The 22,940-nt window shown below is 46.0% G+C and overlaps 1 protein-coding gene across 1 annotated transcript in view; it reads left to right on the forward strand.

The window, feature by feature from the left end:
• Positions 1–22,940, forward strand: part of megf8 (multiple EGF-like-domains 8) — a 129,005-nt gene that overhangs the window by 52,413 nt on the left and 53,652 nt on the right. The window contains exons 25-32 of the mRNA XM_084308713.1: positions 5,385–5,631; positions 7,824–7,956; positions 8,476–8,726; positions 14,536–14,646; positions 15,581–15,699; positions 15,853–16,090; positions 16,193–16,364; positions 18,454–18,617. Coding sequence (XP_084164839.1) covers positions 5,385–5,631; positions 7,824–7,956; positions 8,476–8,726; positions 14,536–14,646; positions 15,581–15,699; positions 15,853–16,090; positions 16,193–16,364; positions 18,454–18,617 — 1,435 coding nt within the window. The remainder of the gene's footprint in view (positions 1–5,384; positions 5,632–7,823; positions 7,957–8,475; positions 8,727–14,535; positions 14,647–15,580; positions 15,700–15,852; positions 16,091–16,192; positions 16,365–18,453; positions 18,618–22,940) is intronic.

Consider the following 22,940-nt stretch of genomic DNA (forward strand, 5'->3'; position numbering starts at 1 on the left):
TAGTTGACAGAATAAAAAGCTTGTTATGCGCATAACAGCAGCGCATGTACACAAAGGCTTGCTCCTAACGCATAGCTGCCTGCTAGCTACATAGCGGGTGTGGCTTTGGAGGCATCCTGATGCGTTCTGATTGGAAAGGCCGTTGTCGGAAATCGGTTTAAGGATTTGAAAATATTTCTCTCTTAAGTTCTGCCCAAAATCAACGCCTGCCTATTACTCCAAAATAAAAGTAGCATCCAACTATAAAGAAAGGAATCTCTGTCTCTCGAGAACCGTTCAGCACACTTGGTGGGGCGTCTTGCCGAAGACCATGGGGAGTGCAATGGTGCCGTTTGGCCAGATAACAATCCTAACCCATGAACCTTACACACATCTCCAGAGCCGCTCGTCTGATCCACGTCACACTTGGTGTGTTACTCTTGGCACACTTGGCGAGGACCCAAGATGTTGATCGTGGTGCCATTTGGCCAGACGGTGGCGCTGCAACAACAAACCTCATGATTGAGCAGCACCTCATGTGTGAACAGGCACGTTTTAAAAGTACTGCTGCAAGCGGCACTTCCGGGGGCACTGCAATAGTTCATTGAACTTGAAGGACAAGGAAGGGGCAAGCAGAGTTGATATTTCTTTGCGTGTGTGTGTTTTATTTTTATTTGAGCACAGTCAAATTCAACAAGATCAAGTGCAAGTCAGTGTTTCCTCCAGGGGTTTTGTTGTAACTGGGTGTGCTGGCGCCGTTCAGAGTGAACATTTGCATTATGCAAATGACATGTGACTGCAACTTGTTCCTGTTCCCGGACGACTCTGCCCTGCTGGTCTCTGACAGGGACAAATTGCAGGTTGAAAAAGCCCTCAGCTCTGAACTCGGTAGAATCTGCATATGGCTCGCTGATAACAAACTATCATTACACATGGGCAAAACAGAGTCCATTCTCTTCGGTTCAAATAACAAACTCAGCAAGACCGACGGCTTCTCTGTTACAGTGGGTGACAATATTGTCACAAGGAAAGATGAAATTACCTACATGGGTCCCATCCTAGAGGAAAATCTTTCCTGTGACAAAATGGCATCCAATGTAATAAAAAAAAGTCAACCAACGAACTAGATTCTTGTACCGGATCTCCTCTCTGGTAAACAAGAATACCCTGAAGACTCTGGCAGGAGCACTCATTCAAGGGTACTACGACTATGCTTGCACCTCATGGTACCAAAGCACCTCAAAGGCGCTAAAAACAAGATTACAAAACATCACAAAACAAACTGGTCAGACTACTACTTGACCTTACCCCTAGAACCCACCTCACCCCTGCCCACTTTGACAACCTAGGATGGCTTAGAGTAGACGACAGAGTACAGCAACTTGCAATGGGCCTGGTCTACAAGATACACTATACGACTAAGGTACCCATGTACATGTCGAAATACTTTCTAAAGGTCAGTGAATACCACGACCACAACACCAGAGGGAGCTCCACAAATCATGTTAAACCCAGATTCGGCTCAAACAAGGGACTAAACACGCTTCGCAATTATGCCACAATAATGTGGAACGCCCTACCCACAGCCATAAAGGAATGTGAATCCCTACCCTCCTTCAAAACCGCTCTCAAAGAGCACCTACGGGTGGCTGCAATTAGAAACTGGCCCCTGTAAATGTCAAAATCCCCCCCCACTCCCCCACCCCACCCAACCCCCTTCTAATACCGTGACCATCTTTAACAGGCGAACAACACCGTGACTATCTTTAACAGGCGAACAACACCATGACTATCTTTAACAGGTGAACAACACCGTGACTATCTTTAACAGGCGAACAACACCATGACTATCTTTAACAGGTGAACAACATCGTGACTATCTTTAACAAGCGAACAACACCGTGACTATCTTTAACAAGCTAACAACACCGTGACTATCTTTAACAAGCGAACAACACCGTGACTATCTTTAACAGGCGAACAACACCGTGACTATCTTTAACAGGCGAACAACACCGTGACTATCTTTAACAGGCTAACAACACCGTGACTATCTTTAACAGGCGAACAACACCGTGACTATCTTTAACAGGCGAACAACACTGTGACTATCTTTAACAAGCGAACAACACCGTGACTATCTTTAACAGGCGAACAACACTGTGACTATCTTTAACAGGCGAACAACACTGTGACTATCTTTAACAGGCTAACAACACTGTGACTATCTTTAACACTTTGAGTGCCAGCCACGAGAAATCAATCTAGCCTCACGTTGTGGGGATCTATCTGAGCTCGAACAGGGAAAATACCGCCCCCGATCGTCTCTCCGGATGGTATTGCACCCATTGGATTGGACTGAATGAAATGGATGGGGAAAAAAGAGTCCGGAATCCACATTTTACTTGTCAGGCATGTAACCGGAGACGATCCCATTCATTGCCGAGCCGCAGAACAGCGTGGAATATGTGTTTCCAGTACCCAGCGTTGGATCAATAAATGCGATCGATATTTGGAATGGCGATCAGGAATTGGAATAATCTTTTTGGAGAACATCTGATCTGAGGTAAGGAATCTATTTTACCAGTCTTGGGATAATCAGAGTTTTTTCACATATTTCAGCGTGTCCCATATGTGTGTGTGTGAGTGTGTGTGTGCTGATCAGGAAATAAGATAATCGATTTTTCAGCCCGCTTCTCTAGCGTGCATAAGTACATATATACTATCGATAATCTAGCGTTTATTTGAAAACGATTCATAAATAGGCAGAAAAATTACAACGTGTTTTGTGTATTCCACTAAAGCGCGATTCCTGCAGAGTTTTTCAAAATGGTATAAAACGGAAATGTACCAATTAAAAAAAACAATCAGTTTCGACAGTGTTGACTGCAAACAAGTCATTGATAAGCGACGGGCATATTAGACACATAGCCATAATTTAAGATGTAGTTTATGCGTTCGCAAATGTGCTTGCCCTCCCACTGACTACAGCGTTGGCACTCAAACGCTAAATCGTGCGCCCCCTGCTGGCACTCAAAGTGTTAACAGGCTAACAACACCGTGACCATCTTTTAACAGGCGAACAACAAGGGACAACGGAGTTCAGTGGAGCAGACCGATCCGCAGAGTCTGGCAATTGCAATTCCGTGACATTTTGTAAAATTCTGAAACAGCGGCGCAAAAAATGATTGCAGCCACTGTTTCCAAATTTCATGAAATGTTGCACAACGTATAGAAAGTTAGCCTGGCAGGTAGAGGGTGGCGGTGGTGAAGCCTGGCAGGTAGAGGGTGGAGGTGGTGAAGCCTGGCAGGTGGAGGGTGGAGGTGGTGAAGCCTGGCAGGTAGAGGGTGGAGGTGGTGAAGCCTGGCAGCAGGTAGAGGGTGGAGGTGGTGAAGCCTGGCAGGTAGAGGGTGGAGGTGGTGAAGCCTGGCAGGTAGAGGGTGGAGGTGGTGAAGCCTGGCAGGTAGAGGGTGGAGGTGGTGGTGAAGCCTGGCAGGTAGAGGGTGGAGGTGGTGAAGCCTGGCAGGTAGAGGGTGGAGGTGGTGAAGCCTGGCAGGTAGAGGGTGGAGGTGGTGAAGCCTGGCAGGTGGAGGGTGGAGGTGGTGAAGCCTGGCAGGTAGAGGGTGGAGGTGGTGAAGCCTGGCAGGTAGAGGGTGGAGGTGGTGAAGCCTGACAGGTAGAGGGTGGAGGTGGTGAAGCCTGGCAGGTAGAGGGTGGAGGTGGTGAAGCCTGGCAGCAGGTAGAGGGTGGAGGTGGTGAAGCCTGGCAGGTAGAGGGTGGAGGTGGTGAAGCCTGGCAGGTAGAGGGTGGAGGTGGTGAAGCCTGGCAGGTAGAGGGTGGAGGTGGTGAAGCAGCCTGGCAGGTAGAGGGTGGAGGTGGTGAAGCCTGGCAGGTAGAGGGTGGAGGTGGTGAAGCCTGGCAGGTGGAGGGTGGAGGTGGTGAAGCAGCCTGGCAGGTAGAGGGTGGAGGTGGTGAAGCCTGGCAGGTAGAGGGTGGAGGTGGTGAAGCAGCCTGGCAGGTAGAGGGTGGAGGTGGTGAAGCCTGGCAGGTAGAGGGTGGAGGAGGTGGTGAAGCAGCCTGGCAGGTAGAGGGTGGAGGTGGTGAAGCAGCCTGGCAGGTAGAGGGTGGAGGTGGTGAAGCCTGGCAGGTAGAGGGTGGAGGTGGTGAAGCCTGGCAGGTAGAGGGTGGAGGTGGTGAAGCCTGGCAGGTAGAGGGTGGAGGTGGGAAGCCTGGCAGGTAGAGGGTGGAGGTGGTGAAGCCTGGCAGCAGGTAGAGGGTGGAGGTGGTGAAGCCTGGCAGGTAGAGGGTGGAGGAGGTGGTGAAGCAGCCTGGCAGGTAGAGGGTGGAGGTGGTGAAGCCTGGCAGGTAGAGGGTGGAGGTGGTGAAGCCTGGCAGGTAGAGGGTGGCGGTGGTGAAGCCTGGCAGGTAGAGGGTGGAGGTGGTGAAGCAGCCTGGCAGGTAGAGGGTGGAGGTGGTGAAGCCTGGCAGGTAGAGGGTGGAGGTGGTGAAGCCTGGCAGGTAGAGGGTGGAGGTGGGAAGCCTGGCAGGTAGAGGGTGGAGGTGGTGAAGCCTGGCAGGTAGAGGGTGGAGGTGGTGAAGCCTGGCAGGTAGAGGGTGGAGGTGGTGAAGCCTGGCAGGTAGAGGGTGGAGGTGGTGAAGCCTGGCAGGTAGAGGGTGGAGGTGGTGAAGCCTGGCAGGTAGAGGGTGGAGGTGGTGAAGCCTGGCAGGTAGAGGGTGGAGGTGGTGAAGCCTGGCAGGTAGAGGGTGGAGGTGGTGAAGCCTGGCAGGTAGAGGGTAGAGGTGGTGAAGCCTGGCAGGTAGAGGGTGGAGGTGGTGAAGCCTGGCAGCAGGTGGAGGTGGTGAAGCCTGGCAGCAGGTAGAGGGTGGAGGTGGTGAAGCCTGGCAGGTAGAGGGTGGAGGTGGTGAAGCCTGGCAGGTAGAGGGTGGAGGTGGTGAAGCCTGGCAGGTAGAGGGTGGAGGTGGTGAAGCCTGGCAGGTAGAGGGTGGAGGTGGTGAAGCCTGGCAGGTAGAGGGTGGAGGTGGTGAAGCAGCCTGGCAGGTAGAGGGTGGAGGTGGTGAAGCCTGGCAGGTAGAGGGTGGAGGTGGTGAAGCCTGGCAGGTAGAGGGTGGAGGTGGTGAAGCCTGGCAGGTAGAGGGTGGAGGTGGTGAAGCCTGGCAGGTAGAGGGTGGAGGTGGTGAAGCCTGACAGGTAGAGGGTGGAGGTGGTGAAGCCTGGCAGGTAGAGGGTGGAGGTGGTGAAGCCTGGCAGGTAGAGGGTGGAGGTGGGAAAAGTGTGGTTTTGTTGGGCGTTCTTCTTGCTCGTGTGTTTCCCGCTCATCTCCATATCTGCGTCTCTCTCTCTCTCTCTCTCTCTCTCTCTCTCTCTCTCTCTCTCTCTCCGCAGCGACAACGGCACGTGTTTCAGACAGTGTCAGGGGCGCTCCGTGCTCCTGTCCTCCTCCACCTCCTCCTCCCCGCTGCCCCTCTCCTCCTCTCTGGGCTGGCGAGGAGGAGGCACCGGGGGGACGGGAGGCCTCTCCCACTGCCTGTGGGTCCTGTCTGTGACGGAGAGCCTGGCGCCCTGCACGCCCAGCCAGCTGTGTCCCCCGGTGGCCCTCACTCTGCACCCGGACTCCCACACGCAGTGTTCCGTAAGTACGGACCTGACCCGACTAGGGGGTGCACTGGCACCGGTACCGGTGTTGGGTATCAGTCCAATACCGGGCTAAAATAGGGCATCGCATCAGAGGATCCCTCCCCCCCAGTACTAAAATACAATACTAAGAAATGTGTAAAAGTGACTTGATGTGCGGCGGCTACGTGGCGTAGTGGGCAAGGCGCTCGCCACGAATGCTGGAGACGCTGGGCTTGCCTGTTCGAGCCCAGCGCTCCACATTTGCTTTCAGTTTAGCTGGTCGTCCGTACTAATACACATTGGCCGTATTAGGGGGTGGGAAACTGATGGGTGGGGATCGGGCCTTGTGGACAGCGACTCCTACAGGTCGGTTGGTGCGCCTGCGCAGTAGAATCAGGAAGTGTCGGGGGCAGCGTGAGCCTCCCACGCGTTACTCCTCGCCACTGAGAGATCGAGCTGCGCAGGTGAAAAGATGCGACTGCTGTTACCTCAAGTACCGGAGGGGACTTGTGCTATGTATGACTTAGTCCACATTGCAGCCGGCTTGTGGGAGGCAAGAAACAGCGTTCGTGACAGGGGAGGGTTGAATTGGATGATACGAAATTGGGATGGGAGAAAATATAGAAAATGGGAGAAAAAGTGGCCCAAAAAAAAAAAGTGACTTGATGTGCTGCATTTTTAACACATAGTGTTAGATCTCTCTCTAATGGAGAAAAAAATTATTATATATCTCAATGATGTTTTTATTCAATGACCCCAAACTAAGTATATATATCCTATATGGATGGGATCAGTACTCTGTACCGGCCTCTGAGAGCGTGGTACTCGTAGATCTCCTTCCAGAAACATATACATACACAGCATTGGTTATGATGCACACAGCAATCTCATCCTCTTCTCTCCCTCTCTCCTCTTCCACTTACTAACTCTCCTTCCTCCTCTCCCAGTTTCTTTTTATCCACTTTTTCTCCTAGTTTTAAAAAAAAAATTCTTTCTCCCATCCCAATTTCGTATCGCCAATTCTCCCCTCCCCTGTCTTGAACGTTGCTAGACTATGCCCCCCCACTGGTCGGTTGTAGTGAGGATAGAAGCCTTGCATCACGTGTCCCCTCCGGTACACGAGGAGGCAGCCTGTCGCATCTTTTCACCAGACAGCGCGGACTCTCAGTGGCGAGGAGTAACGTGTGGGAGGCTCACGCTGCCCCCGATACTTCCTGTCTCTGCTGTGCAGGCGCACCAACCGACCTGTAGGAGTCGCTGTCCACAACGTCCAATCCCCACCCATCGACTTCCACCCGCCGACTCTGCCAAATGAGCCAGTACGACCATAGATATCTATAGAACACTAGATAGCTTAAGGCGGAGTCACCAGCGTCACTGAACCGCCGCCATCTTGCCCCAGTCAGCCTTGAGTGAGAGTGAGTGAGCTGCACAGACAAAAATACTCATAACTCGCTGAAATATTGACGGATTTACAAACGGGTTGGTTTGCTATAAACATCAAAGATGTAGTTATGATACTGCATACTTATAAAAAAAGAAATTTTTTAAAGATGTTTTTTTTTACAAACCGCTTGAATCATAGCCACGTTAATAATGCGTGTAATAAACCAAACAGTTTGTAAATCCGTCAATATTTCAGCGAGTTATGAGTATTTTTGTCTGTGCAGCTCACTCACTCTCACTCAAGGCTAACTGGAGCAAGATGGCGGCGGTTCAGTGACGTCGCTCTCCATTGGCCGGCAGCGCGGGCAAGCTATCTAGTGTTCTATATATATCTATGAGTACGACGGCCGGCCCAAGCCGAAGGCAATGCTGTTTGTACATCGCCACCTGTTGCTTTGGCATTGTACTACATGTATATTACATCAACAGTGTTAAACCACTGTGAGCGGCCCGGAGTGGATTGGAGCGGAGGAGAACTCTCGCTCCGGACGTCGCGCCGACCCATTTTAAAACCCACTCCTCGCTCACGTCAAAACCGCCCGCTCCGCTCACATGCTCTGACACACACACACACACACACACACACACACACACACACACACACACACACACACACACACACACACACACACACACACACACACACACACACAGAGAGAGGATCCACATGTTTACTGTGCTAGAGCTTCAGAGCTCTGCATGTATCCCGTCAGTATTCCCACAAGGCGTTGTCCTTCAACGTCCTTCCTGTTTGTCCTGCAGGGCTCCTACGTCTACGTGTTTGATGGCCTGCCTCGTTTCCTGAGCAACGGAGTGGTCCGTTCAGACCACAACCTGATTGGAGCGTTCTGTGGGACCACCAGGACTCAGCCCGTCACTGTGGAGGCGACCTCAGGTGACCCTGCTGGCTACTGAGCCGCTCCATGCTGCAACAAGTAACATGGCGCCACTTTTAGGAAACTACATTGGCAACAGAGTTCCTACGGTCATATGGGAGAATCTGGAAAGTCAGGGAATTTGTAGGGGTTTGGGTTTTCCCAGACCTGGAAAATTATACAGGTCCAAAAGGGTTTGCAGAATGTCTTAGAAATGTGTTCATAATCTTGTTTTCACCCGGTCAAATGATACATGTCAAGCTTTGTTTATCGCTAATAACCTTTTTCCTAATAAGAATATTTCCTGGTTACTCGAGTCCAAAGTGATTGTTGGAGCTGGCCATAATCAAGCCAAAATAATTTCTCAACAGTAACATATTTAGCTGAACATAAACCACAAACAACAAATATTGGTCATGGAAATTGTGTTATTTGTCATGTAATAGTCATGGGAAACAAAAAGAAAATGCATTGGAATCCAACTAAATAAATATGTAGGAGGAATTTTCATACCATCTCTAAACCCTCTTGTCGACCAGGTGTGATCTCTGTCTACTTTGAGGCCAATGTGTCCTCCGACAGACCCCAGGGCTTCAATGCCTCTTTCTGGGTGCGGCGCTGTCGACAGACCTCCGACGGGGGCGAGGATGGGGCGCCAGCATGCCAGGGAGGGGCGCAGTGCCAAGGAGATCTGTGCCAGTGTCCCCAGGGCTACGGAGGACCCCACTGCGACCGGCCAATCTGTCCCCAGGACTGTGGAATAGCAGAGGGGAGAGGAACCTGTAACGCGGTATGTGTGGAGGCAGTTTATGCCCTTATTATAATGGGCTTAGTGTCAATTGCGGCTTTCCTCAAACTAAAATTCCTAGTCTGAAAAATTAATCTATAATGTAATCAACAAATATTTTAAGTTACATGTCGCATGCTAATGTCCTTTGACATGCTTGTTATTTTCCGGTAATAACTGAAGAAAAATTAATTATATTACTGACTTGAAAATATTAAAAGATGAAGACCTTTAACCACCGATTAGTCAACTGAAGACCCCTTTTGACCAAAATTACCCTGAACCTTTCGTCCAGCGACTACATTTCATGGAACTATATTGTTCCTTCAGCTCATTGTCGTCTGCTTTTCCACCATGGTGTAATAAAGACCCACAAACATTAATTAGAGCTGCCGGTTCTTTTCATCTTGAGGAATAGGCTTCCATTTGATTTTCAATACACTATATGGTGTGAAAGTGACGCCAGGTATTAGTCTTATCCTATTTTATCCCTATCGATGCTGCATTTTGTAAATACTTCACCTATAATCACAACCCTGCTTACGGTGGCCTAGTAATAGTGATCTTTAAATACTTAACCTGCAAACACTTCACCTGCTTAGCTTACACAACCTTGTGGGGCCCTTTCACACTGGCCATTCAAGCCGGGAATCTTACCCCATTATTCCGCCATGCCGTTCTGTGTGAAGGGTACCAACATGGAATGGGGGGGTCAAAGTTTATGCATTATGCCGTCTTCTTCAGGTATAGACAAATTGACAATGTGCGTTCGCCCCCCAGCATCTGTGTGAAAGGGACTGCCCGGCATTGCGGGGACAGGGGTACAGAGATGTACACAAGTCACCGTGACTCGAGTCTGACTGTTATAATAGACTTCCGACATGACTTGAGACTCTAATTGAAAAGACCTCCGACTCGACTCGTACTCGAGCTTTGGGACTCACGCGAAATCTTTATTCTTTATTTTCTGTGTCAGAAAAGTTTTCCAACAAAAGTCACCCGAAGTTATAATTATTCTGCCAGCCTCCGTAAGCGAGGGTCATATATTAGCTTATTCTACAAAGACATTAATTCCACTCTGCGACCAAGGTCCTCTCTCCTTTTGACATCAGCTATCACTTATAATAACTGAGTCCAGTTCTGTCCCATTGATCCATGGTAAGAAAAGCAGATGATATTCCATCCATGGGGTTCAGCTTTTTTTCCACTGTTTCTTTGGCCGCAAGCTCTCTGGCTCCGACACGGAGAACATCGGCAACAACTGCAGGCGTTTCTCACACTAGAGAGAGATAAGGTGGTCCATGTAGACCATAGAGATAAGGTGGTCCATGTAGACCATAGAGATGAGGTGGTCCATGTAGACAATAGAGATGAGGTGGTCCATGTAGACGATAGAGATGAGGTGGTCCATGTAGACCATAGAGATGAGGTGGTCCATGTAGACCATAGAGATGAGGTGGTCCATGTAGACCATAGAGATGAGGTGGTCCATGTAGACCATAGAGATGAGGTGGTCCATGGTGTAGAGTAGACGATAGAGATGAGGTGGTCCATGTAGACGATAGAGATGAGGTGGTCCATGTAGACGATAGAGATGAGGTGGTCCATGTAGACGATAGAGATGAGGTGGTCCATGTAGACGATAGAGATGAGGTGGTCCATGTAGACGATAGAGATGAGGTGGTCCATGTAGACGATAGAGATGAGGTGGTCCATGTAGACCATAGAGATGAGGTGGTCCATGGTGTAGAGTAGACGATAGAGATGAGGTGGTCCATGTAGACGATAGAGATGAGGTGGTCCATGTAGACGATAGAGATGAGGTGGTCCATGTAGACCATAGAGATGAGGTGGTCCATGTAGACGATAGAGATGAGGTGGTCCATGTAGACGATAGAGATGAGGTGGTCCATGTAGACCATAGAGATGAGGTGGTCCATGTAGACCATAGAGATGAGGTGGTCCATGTAGACGATAGAGATGAGGTGGTCCATGTAGACCATAGAGATGAGGTGGTCCATGTAGACCATAGAGATGAGGTGGTCCATGTAGACCATAGAGATGAGGTGGTCCATGTAGACGATAGAGATGAGGTGGTCCATGTAGACGATAGAGATGAGGTGGTCCATGTAGACCATAGAGATGAGGTGGTCCATGTAGACCATAGAGATGAGGTGGTCCATGTAGACGATAGAGATGAGGTGGTCCATGTAGACCATAGAGATGAGGTGGTCCATGTAGACCATAGAGATGAGGTGGTCCATGTAGACCATAGAGATGAGGTGGTCCATGTAGACTATAGAGATGAGGTGGTCCATGTAGACGATAGAGATGAGGTGGTCCATGTAGACGATAGAGATGAGGTGGTCCATGTAGACCATAGAGATGAGGTGGTCCATGTAGACCATAGAGATGAGGTGGTCCATGTAGACGATAGAGATGAGGTGGTCCATGTAGACGATAGAGATGAGGGGGTCCATGTAGACCATAGAGATGAGGTGGTCCATGTAGACGATAGAGATGAGGTGGTCCATGTAGACCATAGAGATGAGGTGGTCCATGTAGACCATAGAGATGAGGTGGTCCATGTAGACGATAGAGATGAGGTGGTCCATGTAGACGATAGAGATGAGGTGGTCCATGTAGACCATAGAGATGAGGTGGTCCATGTAGACTATAGAGATGAGGTGGTCCATGTAGACGATAGAGATGAGGTGGTCCATGTAGACGATAGAGATGAGGTGGTCCATGTAGACCAGGGGTAGGCAACCCTAGGCACGCGTGCCTGCATAGGCACGCGGGGGCATTTGCATAGGCACAGGGGGCAGCACTAAAAAAAAAAAAAAAAAAAAAAAAAAAAAAAAATTTTGCTTTGAAATATTATAGTGAACTATTTTGCACTGTTGTCGCATTTATCTTGTTGAAATCCTCCCACAGGTTCTTTTTACTTCCACATATTTAATTGAGACCCTTTATTTGTTTATTATTTCAATTTAGCTGGAAATACATTGCTACATCATTCAGTAACATTTGCAGAGCCTTATAACAAAAACATTATTACGGTCACCATTGTGACCAGTGGGATTAATCAACAAATTGTATTATTTATTTTTCTATTTCATTGAACATTGCACATGTTAAAAGCCATTTTTTTACTCAAAATGTGAGTATTACCAAGTCAACTTGTGTTCTTAAAACAATGACAATAAACATTGTTTTTTAGTTTTATTAGGATGAAATAATGTGGTTGTGTACTTATTTTTCTGTTAACTTATTATGGATTGAAAACTGAAAACCTTAATGCACAGTAACTGAACTCAATATTTTTAAGTTCTGGTAACTAATAATTTTTTTTTTACAGTGTAGTCTTGCGATCAATCAAAACTTATTTACACGATATACCTCACATTCACCCTCCATTCACATCCTGGTGTTCTCCTGGTGTTCTCCATTAGGCCTGTAGGTGGAGCTATGACAGCACACGTACAGGACACACACCGATGGTGTGTGATGTGTCCAAAAATGAATGGGCAAATGTGAGTGAAATGGTCGCACTGTATGCAGCTGTTTGTCTGCATTGCATCCCCCCCCCCCAACTCAGATTTAGGGTTGATACAACCATCATAATAATATTGTTAATAATAACAATAACAATAATGATGTAATAATGTAAAAATTATCATTAAAAAGACCTGATTATGAGAAAAAAAAATTACGATGCATGGAATATTGTTGAGGCACACTAGTTACAACTATATTTCAAACAGGCACTCCATGTCAAAAAGGTTGCTGACCCCTGATGTAGACGATAGAGATGAGGTGGTCCATGTAGACCATAGAGATGAGGTGGTCCATGTAGACGATAGAGATGAGGTGGTCCATGTAGACCATAGAGATGAGGTGGTCCATGTAGACTATAGAGATGAGGTGGTCCATGTAGACGATAGAGATGAGGTGGTCCATGTAGACGATAGAGATGAGGTGGTCCATGTAGACGATAGAGATGAGGTGGTCCATGTAGACGATAGAGATGAGGTGGTCCATGTAGACCATAGAGATGAGGTGGTCCATGTAGACCATAGAGATGAGGTGGTCCATGTAGACGATAGAGATGAGGTGGTCCATGTAGACCATAGAGATGAGGTGGTCCATGTAGACGATAGAGATGAGGTGGTCCATGTAGACGATAGAGATGAGGTGGTCCATGTAGACCATAGAGATGAGGTGGTCCATGTAGACCATAGAGATGAGGTGGTCCATGTAGACGATAGAGATGAGGTGGTCCATGTAGACGATAGAGATGAGGGGGTCCATGTAGACCATAGAGATGAGGTGGTCCATGTAGACGATAGAGATGAGGTGGTCCATGTAGACCATAGAGATGAGGTGGTCCATGTAGACGATAGAGATGAGGTGGTCCATGTAGACGATAGAGATGAGGTGGTCCATGTAGACCATAGAGATGAGGTGGTCCATGTAGACGATAGAGATGAGGTGGTCCATGTAGACGATAGAGATGAGGTGGTCCATGTAGACGATAGAGATGAGGTGGTCCATGTAGACGATAGAGATGAGGTGGTCCATGTAGACCAGTGGTCACCAACCTTTTTAAGCCCAAGATCACTTTTTTTTTGGTGAAGGCAAGATCTACCTATTGAAGCGTTGAGAGAAAAAGACAGCCAAGATTGTACTTTAAACTAAATGACTTTTATTTGCCTGTATTCTAATTACATGCAATGCTTTGGTCCAACATTAAAACGTCAAAGTAGAACTATTATGTACTTTCTCAGTCAGTGCTAAGTGCAGTCATCTTATGCAGCATCACTTTTCACATCAAAACAAAAGTAGAACTGTAATGTGGACTTTCTCATATTATTAACATTGACAAACATATTTACAATTAGCATTTTATAAAGTCGAACTGTAATGTGTACTTTCTCAGTCAGTGCTAAGTGCAGCATCACTTTTCACATCAAAACAAAAGTAGAACTGTAATGTGGACTCTCAGGGTAAGATCTATACAATTTTTTTTTTCTTTTTTTTTTTAATTTTCATGGAAGGATCTACAGGGACAGTCTCAAAGATCGACCAGTCGATCAAGATCGACGGGTTGGTGACCACTAGACAATATAGACCTTTGCAGTTCTCTTTCTTCCTGGATGGCTGCCTCTAACATAGCAACCATTGTTTTGTACATGGCAACGGGAGAGACACCAGTCCACATTCAAACTTTAGATAAAGGAGTGATGATAATATAGTTGTACTCTTAACTGTTATTGAAGAATAGGTTACAGTTATTATTGCATGCCTATTAATGTCCTGTTACCCTGAGTAACGTCTCTATATAAATCTTTTCCCACTCTCTATATTGAGACAAAAACAATTATACATTAGAGAGTAGAGAGACTTGACTCGAGCTTGCCCCTCAATGACTTGGACTTGACTTGGACTTATGTGCACGACCTCTGCAACGGTGTGATGTTTTGACGATGTGGTTCATTCGGTGGGGGTTAGCTGTAGGTAATACTATCATAACCACAACTATTTTCATAAGCGGCGTGCTGGAATATTGCTTTGTCTACCATGAAAGGTAGGAAAGAACAAACGCTGACCACATGATATACTAATTATAATAATAATATTAATAATAATGGGCTACATGCTTTATGTATAATTAAAAGGTTATGCAACATGAGAAGACACACACACACAAGAAAAGCTCACAGTACATCGACTGGCCACCCTGGACTCATACACCAGTCTTGAGGAAAAAACAGTAACCGTAATATCTCTACTTCTTTGCTCGTGGCAGTCTCTGGGCGTGTGTGTGTGCTCGGACGCCTGGGCCGCCTCAGACTGCTCTACTCTTCTGGACTCCAGCAGCTTGGTGTGGGAGACGCTGCTGGACACACAGCTCACAGTGGTGAGGACATAACACGCCATTCATAATCACACCTTCCTGAAGTGTCACAGCTCACAGTGGTGAGGACATAACACGCCGTTCATAATCACACCTTCCTGAAGTGTCACGGCTCACAGTGGTGAGGACATAACACGCCGTTCATAATCACACCTTCCTGAAGTGTCACAGCTCACAGTGGTGAGGACATAACACGCCATTCATAATCACACCTTCCTGAAGTGTCACAGCTCACAGTGGTGAGGACATAACACGCCATTCATAATCACACCTTCCTGAAGTGTCACAGCTCACAGTGGTGATGAGGACATAACACGCCATTCATAATCACACCTTCCTGAAGTGTCACGGCTCACAGTGGTGAGGACATAACACGCCATTCATAATCACACCTTCCTGAAGTGTCACGGCTCACAGTGGTGAGGACATAACACGCCATTCATAATCACACCTTCCTGAAATGTCACAACAGCATATTTACGTTTCCGTTTTCACGCACCACACTCTTCATATGAATGCTGATCTATGAATCTTTAACATGTATGCGACGACATTGTTTCCCCACCCTTCTATGCAAATTGTATCTCACTACCTCCTATGCACTGTACTTTTAAGAGCGCTGCTCTGTTATAATTCAAAACTGACGCACTGCTTGGTTGTATGTTAGAACTTTGTAAAGAAACTCAAAGTATTAAGAGCGATACTCTGTTGTATGTTAGAACTTTGTAAAGAAACTCAAAGTATTAAGAGCGATGCTCTGTTGTATGTTAGAACTTTGCACTGCTCTGTTGTTATATTTTTATTGAACTATTGCTACCTCTCTATCTTTTTTATGCTCGCTTACGCCTGTATTTTTTACTGTTGTGAAGCACTTTGAACTGCAACTTCTGTATGAAAAGTGCTATACAAATAAAGTGTATTCCCCCCCCCCCCACAGAACCATGCCCACAGGTTCCTGCACAGGATGGGCCACTCTCTGGTGTCAGGACCCCAGGGGAGCCTCTGGATGTACGGAGGACTCTCTCTCTCAGAGGGCATTCTGGGAAATGTCTACAGGTAGGAGGATGACGGTTGATGCCGTTTTATGCAAATATGCTCACATTTGAGAGATAAGACGGTATCTGATAAGACTGACATTTACATCATTGACGTCGGATATTATTCCGACCGTTTCTCCCTCGTAACTAAGCCTCTGATTGGTCGGTTCAGGTATTCCGTGTCGGAGCGGCGCTGGACCCAGATGTTGACGAGCTCGGTGGAGGATGGCTCCACCCCCAGCCCTCGCTACCACCACGCCTCCGCCCTGCTGACCGCTCACGAGGCTCTCTCTGTCGGCCAGGGAGCCAATCACAACTTCATGCTGGTGGTGGGCGGAGTCACTCAGAAGGGTGTCGCTATGGATGCGTGGAGTCTCAACCTCAGCAGTTTAGTCTGGAGAGAGTACAAGGTCAGCATTGGTTTGTAGAAATACAAGCGAGTATATCGGCAGTATGAAAAGATATTGAACCATCTCGGCAGCGTTGACGTGAGCTTGTGTCTCCTCTGTTAGAGCTCAGCGCTGCCCCCGGTGGCGGGCCACACCCTGACGGTGCGCCGAGGCTCCTCTGTGCTGCTGATCGGAGGTTACTCTCCAGAGAACGGCTTCAACCACCACCTGCTGGAGTTCAGCCCCCAGACTGGGAACTGGACCATCGCCTCTCACACTGGCACGCCCCCTACAGGTCTGGAGGCATAATAATGTTACCCAACTTAGCTCCTGGTACATTCCCGAATTTCCCCAAGGGGATCAATAAAGCAATATCTTATCTTATTTGAGTTGATCTCACTGCCCTCACCTCTGGCTTCCAACCAAGAGGTCTTTGACTGGTTTGAGTTATGACACGGCAAAGAATATAATTTTTATTATGATCAAAAAGACGTTTTTCAAATGGGGTGACAAGAAGGGACACTTTTATAGTTTTTCTGTCGTGGTGTTCCTTCCAGCACCAACTCTAGGCAGCGGTTCACACCTTCCCCGTTGGCAATTGGTTCAAATATCACATGGTTGGTTGGGTCACGGACGATTGGCTGTGAGCCGCCCTCTGCTGCTCATTCCCTCAGTGACTGAGGTAGCATGCACTTCCTGTAGTAGCATGCACTTCCTGTAGTAGCATGCACTTCCTGTAGTAGCATGCACTTCCTGTAGTAGCATGCACTTCCTGTAGTAGCATCACATGCCCTTAATCACACTTCTGCCCTAGTTCATATCATTCATTCCAAGCGATTTGGGGGTCTGGTCCGCTTGAAGCCTTTTTACAACGCATCCGCGTTTCCTGGTTTCCCGTTTTGTGCTCTGATTGGCCAGGTCATGTGACATGAGCGCCAATCGTGGGACGGCAAGTTTCTACACTGGTTAAGCTTAGGCACTCTTCGAAGTTGGTTAAGGTTAGAGTTTGTCTTAGACTTAGAGCATGGCGATAGAACGCCAGGTAGTTTGCAGGCTTTTCGACGCGGAAATGGGCAAACACTCTATTGGGCGCACATGTCACATGACCTGGCCAATCAGAGCGCCGGAAACGCGGATGCGTTGTAAAAAGGCTTCACGCGTCTGGTCCTGTTATCATCTGGAAGTTGTTGGTCAGATACCCTGGAGCATTCGATTGGACTTTTAATGTTTTTGTCTGCAATTATAGCAAGGATCCAGTCAGCTAGTAGCAGTAACATGTTCCTGGACCTTGGTGTAGAAGTGTTTGGTATCAGCATATAAGGCAGTAAATTAATCGTCTACATTCAAAACCACAAGGCTCCAATTAATTTACAGTTGCATCAATATTGGTAACTTTAGAAACGTATTATAGCTATAAACGTGGCACTAGCGAACGCTAGTTTAAAACTTAGATAGTGGTATTCACTTTCCATTCAACATACTTGAATGGTCTAGCCTCATCTGCTAGGTTATTAGTAGAACTTTCAAATCGAGTGCGGCGCATTAGATCTATATTACTTTTCAAAAGTGAAGTAAAGTGCTGCTAACCTTTATTAGCCTGTGGCTATGTTTACATATAAGCCACGATTACGATTGATGGTGCTCGATACCTGGGTTGTATATTTGTGACATCGAACGTCACCAAAATGCACATTGTCTATTGACCTCATTGCTAAATAATATGAAAACCACCTACAGATCCTCTCTCCGTTTGGTCAAAGAGCACGTCAGATGAGTAGGGATGGCTACCGAATCATGTACTTTTAAGGGTCCACTACTGACCGAATCACGTCGGTGCTACACGCTTACCTAGGATTTGACTTGATTCAACAACAGAGCAGTCGGGGCAAGCCGAAAACGGTCGCAAGTCTTGTTACACTTTACAAAGCTAGATGCAGACAACGCTCGCTGCAATATTATATATTATATATATATATTAACAAATTGTTCTAAATAAATAATGATATAAATAATTTGAAGTTTGGATTTTTTTTTTTTTTTTTTTTTTTACAACTGAGGTAGGTAGATTAAATTTTTAGAGACTAAATAAAGTACAGAAAAAAAGGTACCGTTGGGTACCGGTATCGATTCACAGCTTATCGGTTCAAATGTGAAAGGTAATCAACCCTACAGATGAGTAACAAAGAGGGCTTGGCTCCGGTTAGAGCTGGCTCTGGATAATACTGCACCCCCCAGTGGGGTAAAGTGACACGGAGAGAAACTCTGTGGGTGTCTTTTTTGAAGTACGTTCGCCAGAGTTATTTTTCCTTGGAAGTTCTTGTCTTCTTTCCAAGTCTACTTGAAGGCACTTTGACTGACGGCTGCTGGTTATCCTCTTCCCTCAGGTCTGTACGGGCATTCAGCAGTGTACCACGAGCAGACTGATGCCGTCTATGTGTTTGGAGGCTACCGCTTCCACGTGGAGACAGTGGAGCCCTCAGGAGAGCTCTACAGCCTGTACTACCCCAACCTCACCTGGTCCCTGCTCGTCCCCTCGCAGGGCAACAAGGTAGGTAGTAGGGGTGGACGGTATAAACGGTATACGGTATAAACGGTATGAATTTGCTCTACGGTATGGATTTTGACTATACCGTGTAACCGGTAGAGCAGCTCTAAAATAGCAATGACGTCGTCGTCATGTAACCACAGCGCGACTATTTCAATCGCATTTGCCCCTAAAAATAGATAGAATTAGTCATAGATAATAGATATGTCATCATCACCAAGGCGTCCTCGTTGCTATGACTACCCGGGACCTGACTGAATACACGTAGGACACTGCATGCAGTGCTGCAGATGCAAGTCTTCCTTTCTTTTCATTTATCTCTTGTGATTTTCTTTTCTTCTCAATCTCATATCCATTCCATTTGTTTGTTTGTTCCAATTCATTTATTTAATTTTTCCTTCTTATCTCTCCACCCTCTCTTTCAGGTCAATGTTTGATTCTCTCTCTCTCTCTCTTTCTCTTTCTCTTTCTCTTTCTCTTTCTCTTTCTCTTTCTCTCTCTCTCTCTCTCTCTCTCTCTCTCTCTCTCTCTCATATTATTATATTATATTTTCCCTCATCTTTGGCTAGGGAAATGCGGTTAACGTTGGGCTACTCACCCAGACCCTTGGGCTAATGGGTTTGAATGGAGTGGCCTTGGGTTATTGTTTGTATGTTCTGTTAATCATTTTAGCCCATCCATTAGGGATGGGCCATATGTGTTTTATGTGTAACCCGTCTGTGCAAGACGTTAGGGTTATTTTGTTTTATGTACTTCACCCCCTCCCCCCTCCGTTCACCTCCCCCTTATTCCAGCCATTTAGAGACCTGCCCACATTAGCCTCAATAGAAGCGTCAAAAAAATATTGCATTACCAACAACCATACAACAACATGTATAGATTATGGCTAGTTTGAACATAATGATATGGAACACTGGTGGAATAAATAAACAACACAAACGAAAAAGCGTGCTCACACTGATGAAAAAAGAACAGGTGGACATAGCTCTGCTAAGCGAAACGCACATTTTAGAGAAAGACATAGATATGTTAGCGGACAACACATATCATAACATCAGTCACTCTTCCTTTGGAACGAGAACTCGGGGAGTAGCCATAGTCGTTAGACGGAAGTTGAATATTGAATTGAAGGGAGTATGGTCTGATGCAGATGGTCGGATAACTATAGCTAAGATTTTACACAAGAACAGAAAAATAGCGTTGGTAGCGGTATACGCCCCAAATTTATACGAAGTTAGTTTCTTCACTACACTTACCAGAGCAATGTTAGACCTTCCCGAATACTCATTTATAATCGGTGCGGATTTTAATGCCATTTGGAACCCAAGGATGGACAAATCAAACCCCTCCTTTTCCAATGAACAAAAAAATGCATCTAATGCATTAAAGGATTGGTCGAAGATTACAGGTGTAAATGACTTATGGCGATCACTCAACCCCATGACCCGGAAGTACTCTTGTCGATCTGCGAGACATAATACATTATCCAGAATAGATTACGTTTTCACAACCCCGAGACTATTTGATAACTACGATGTGGAAATGATACCCAATGCATTGTCTGATCACTGTTATTTACTCTTAAAAGGAACATTTGGTATACTATCATCCCGAGCCCCAAGATGGCGATTTAACACGATGCTGCTTAATAACAAGGAATTCATTACACAAATCAAAGAAGCTCTTACGGTATTCCTACGGATAAATGCCAATTCAGTGCAGGACCCCAGAATATTATGGATGTCGACAAAGGGAATGATCAAGGATTTCACTGATAGCTTTTCCTCCCAAATACGCAAGAATCGATGCTCAAAACTGGCTGAACTGGAAACACTTTACTGAACGTTATTTAATTCTTTGCAATACAACAACTCGGTTCAACTGGAAAATCAAGTCAATATACTAAAAAAAGAGATTAACGCCATATACAGACAACAATCTGAATTGCAAATACGTAGCACAAGACAACAGCAGTACTCCCAAGGTTCCAAACCAAGTCACCTATTAGCCATGCGACTAAGAGTCAACGCAAAATTTGCAGATATAACTACCATTAGAGCACAACAAGGGCTTGTTACAGAACCCAAAGAAATAAACACGACATTCAAAGAATTTGACTCCAACTTATACAAATCAGAAACGACCTTCGATCAAAACAAAATGGACACATATCTTAATCAAATTAACCTCCCTAAACTTTCAGAGGATGACGCTAAACGGTTAGAAACACCGATCACACTAGATGAACTTAGGGAGGCCATATCTGAAATGCAAAGTGGAAGGGCCCCTGGAAGAGACGGTATCCCACCAGAAATGTACCTCTCTTGTTGGGACATAATTGGACCCTTATTACTAAATATGATTTTATACTCAGTCAAGGAGGGGAACTTCCATAAGAATGACAATATTGCACTCATAACAGTCCTCCTCAAAAAAGACAAAGACCCCACCGAGTGCGGTAGTTACAGACCTTTAAGCCTCCTCGGAACCGATATCAAACTGTACTCTAAGGTATTAGCCATCAGACTACAAAAGCATATGACGTCTTTAATTCATCCGGACCAAACAGGCTTCATAAGAGGCCGCCTGATCACTGATAACATAAGACGATTACTACACGTACTAGATGCTAACAAGGAAGACAACACACCTAAGGCGATGCTGTCCCTGGATGCAATGAAAGCTTTTGACAGGTTTGAATGGTCGTATTTATGGGCAGTATTAGAAAGGATGGGGTTAGGAAAAGGATTCATTGATATGATTAAAGTATTATACAAAGACCCATCGGCCATGATTACAACAGGTACAATCACCTCCGAAATCTTTCCAGTATCACGGTCTTCCAGACAGGGTTGCCCCCTTAGTCCCGGACTATTCGATCTATCATTAGAGCCTTTAGCACAATATATAAGACAATCCCAATCCATAGAACCAATCGTAATCAAGGGCACACAACACAAAATTAGTTTATATGCGGACGACGTAATACTGTTCATGCAAAACCCCAACACTGCACTGCCTCATCTTCTCAAGTTGATTGAGGACTTTGGAGATTTATCGGGATTTAGGATAAATTGGCCGAAGTCGGCCTTCCTCCCACTTAACGCCCCTGCAAAAAGAAATATAACCCTCCCAGAAGAGATACCGATGGTAAAACACTTTAGATGTTTGGGAGTTGAAATATTCCCTACCATAAGCCAAACGGTGAAGCACAATTACATAAAAATCCAAAACAAAATCAAATACGACCTTGTCAGGTGGTCAAAACTTAAAAACTCAGTACAAGCACGGATATCAATAATTAAGATGGACGTCCTACCTAGAATCAACTTCTTCAGCTCAATGCTACCGTTACCCCCTCCAAAGGGTTACTGGAAAGAATTACACTCCTCCACATACAAATTTATTTGGAATAACAAACCACCACGTATAAAAAGATCCACCGCACAGAGAAACAAAGCAGACGGTGGTATGGCATTTCCAGATTTCCACCACTATTTTAAGGCATACACTTTAAGACCACTGACAACATGGTTTGATCCCCAAGCATCAGTATCCTGGAGAAATTTAGAAGAAAATATAGTAGCTCCACATAGGCTGAAGGACATAGTGTACACCAAATTATCAATTAAGCAATGCGAACGGAAATTTGGCCCCATAATCACTCATGCAATCCGGATATGGCGTGAAACACAAAAAAAAGACTCTATCCCACATAAATGGCATAATCATACTCCCTTATTCAATAACAATGCACTCTTGATTGGAAAACAACCTATAAGATTCCCTAGATGGGAAAAGCAAGGCATACACACATTAGGAGACGTTTTCAACAAACAGGGTTTTTGTAGTTTTGATGAGATATGCAAAAAATTTAATCTCACCAAGTCCTCATATTATTTTTACGCACAGTTATTGGCATGTTTGAAGGCTCACGGTGTTCCATTAAGGATACCAATTGTACACCACAGATACCACAAATTCTTCTATGAAAGAGAGACATCGAGAGGTTTTGTTTCAGATTTTTATCATCAATTACTAACGGCCTCGTATGAAACCCTACATCTAGACTCAGTCTGGAGGAGGGATATACCAGACCTGGAGATAGACTTTGACTGGCAAGAAGCCTGGGCAAATGTACGCCTTGCATCAAGGAACCCGGACCATCAACAAATCAATCTTAACTATATTCACAGGACATACTTAACTTTTACAAGACTGAACAAAATGGGTCTTAAACAAGACTCCAAATGCTCCTTATGTACAAATGGGGACGAAGGGACATTTATGCACATGTACTGGGACTGCCCACCAGTTAAGATATTT

This window comes from Notolepis coatsorum (assembly GCF_963971535.1).
Source record: "Notolepis coatsorum genome assembly, chromosome: 2".
Taxonomy (NCBI): Eukaryota; Metazoa; Chordata; class Actinopteri; order Aulopiformes; family Paralepididae; genus Notolepis; species Notolepis coatsorum.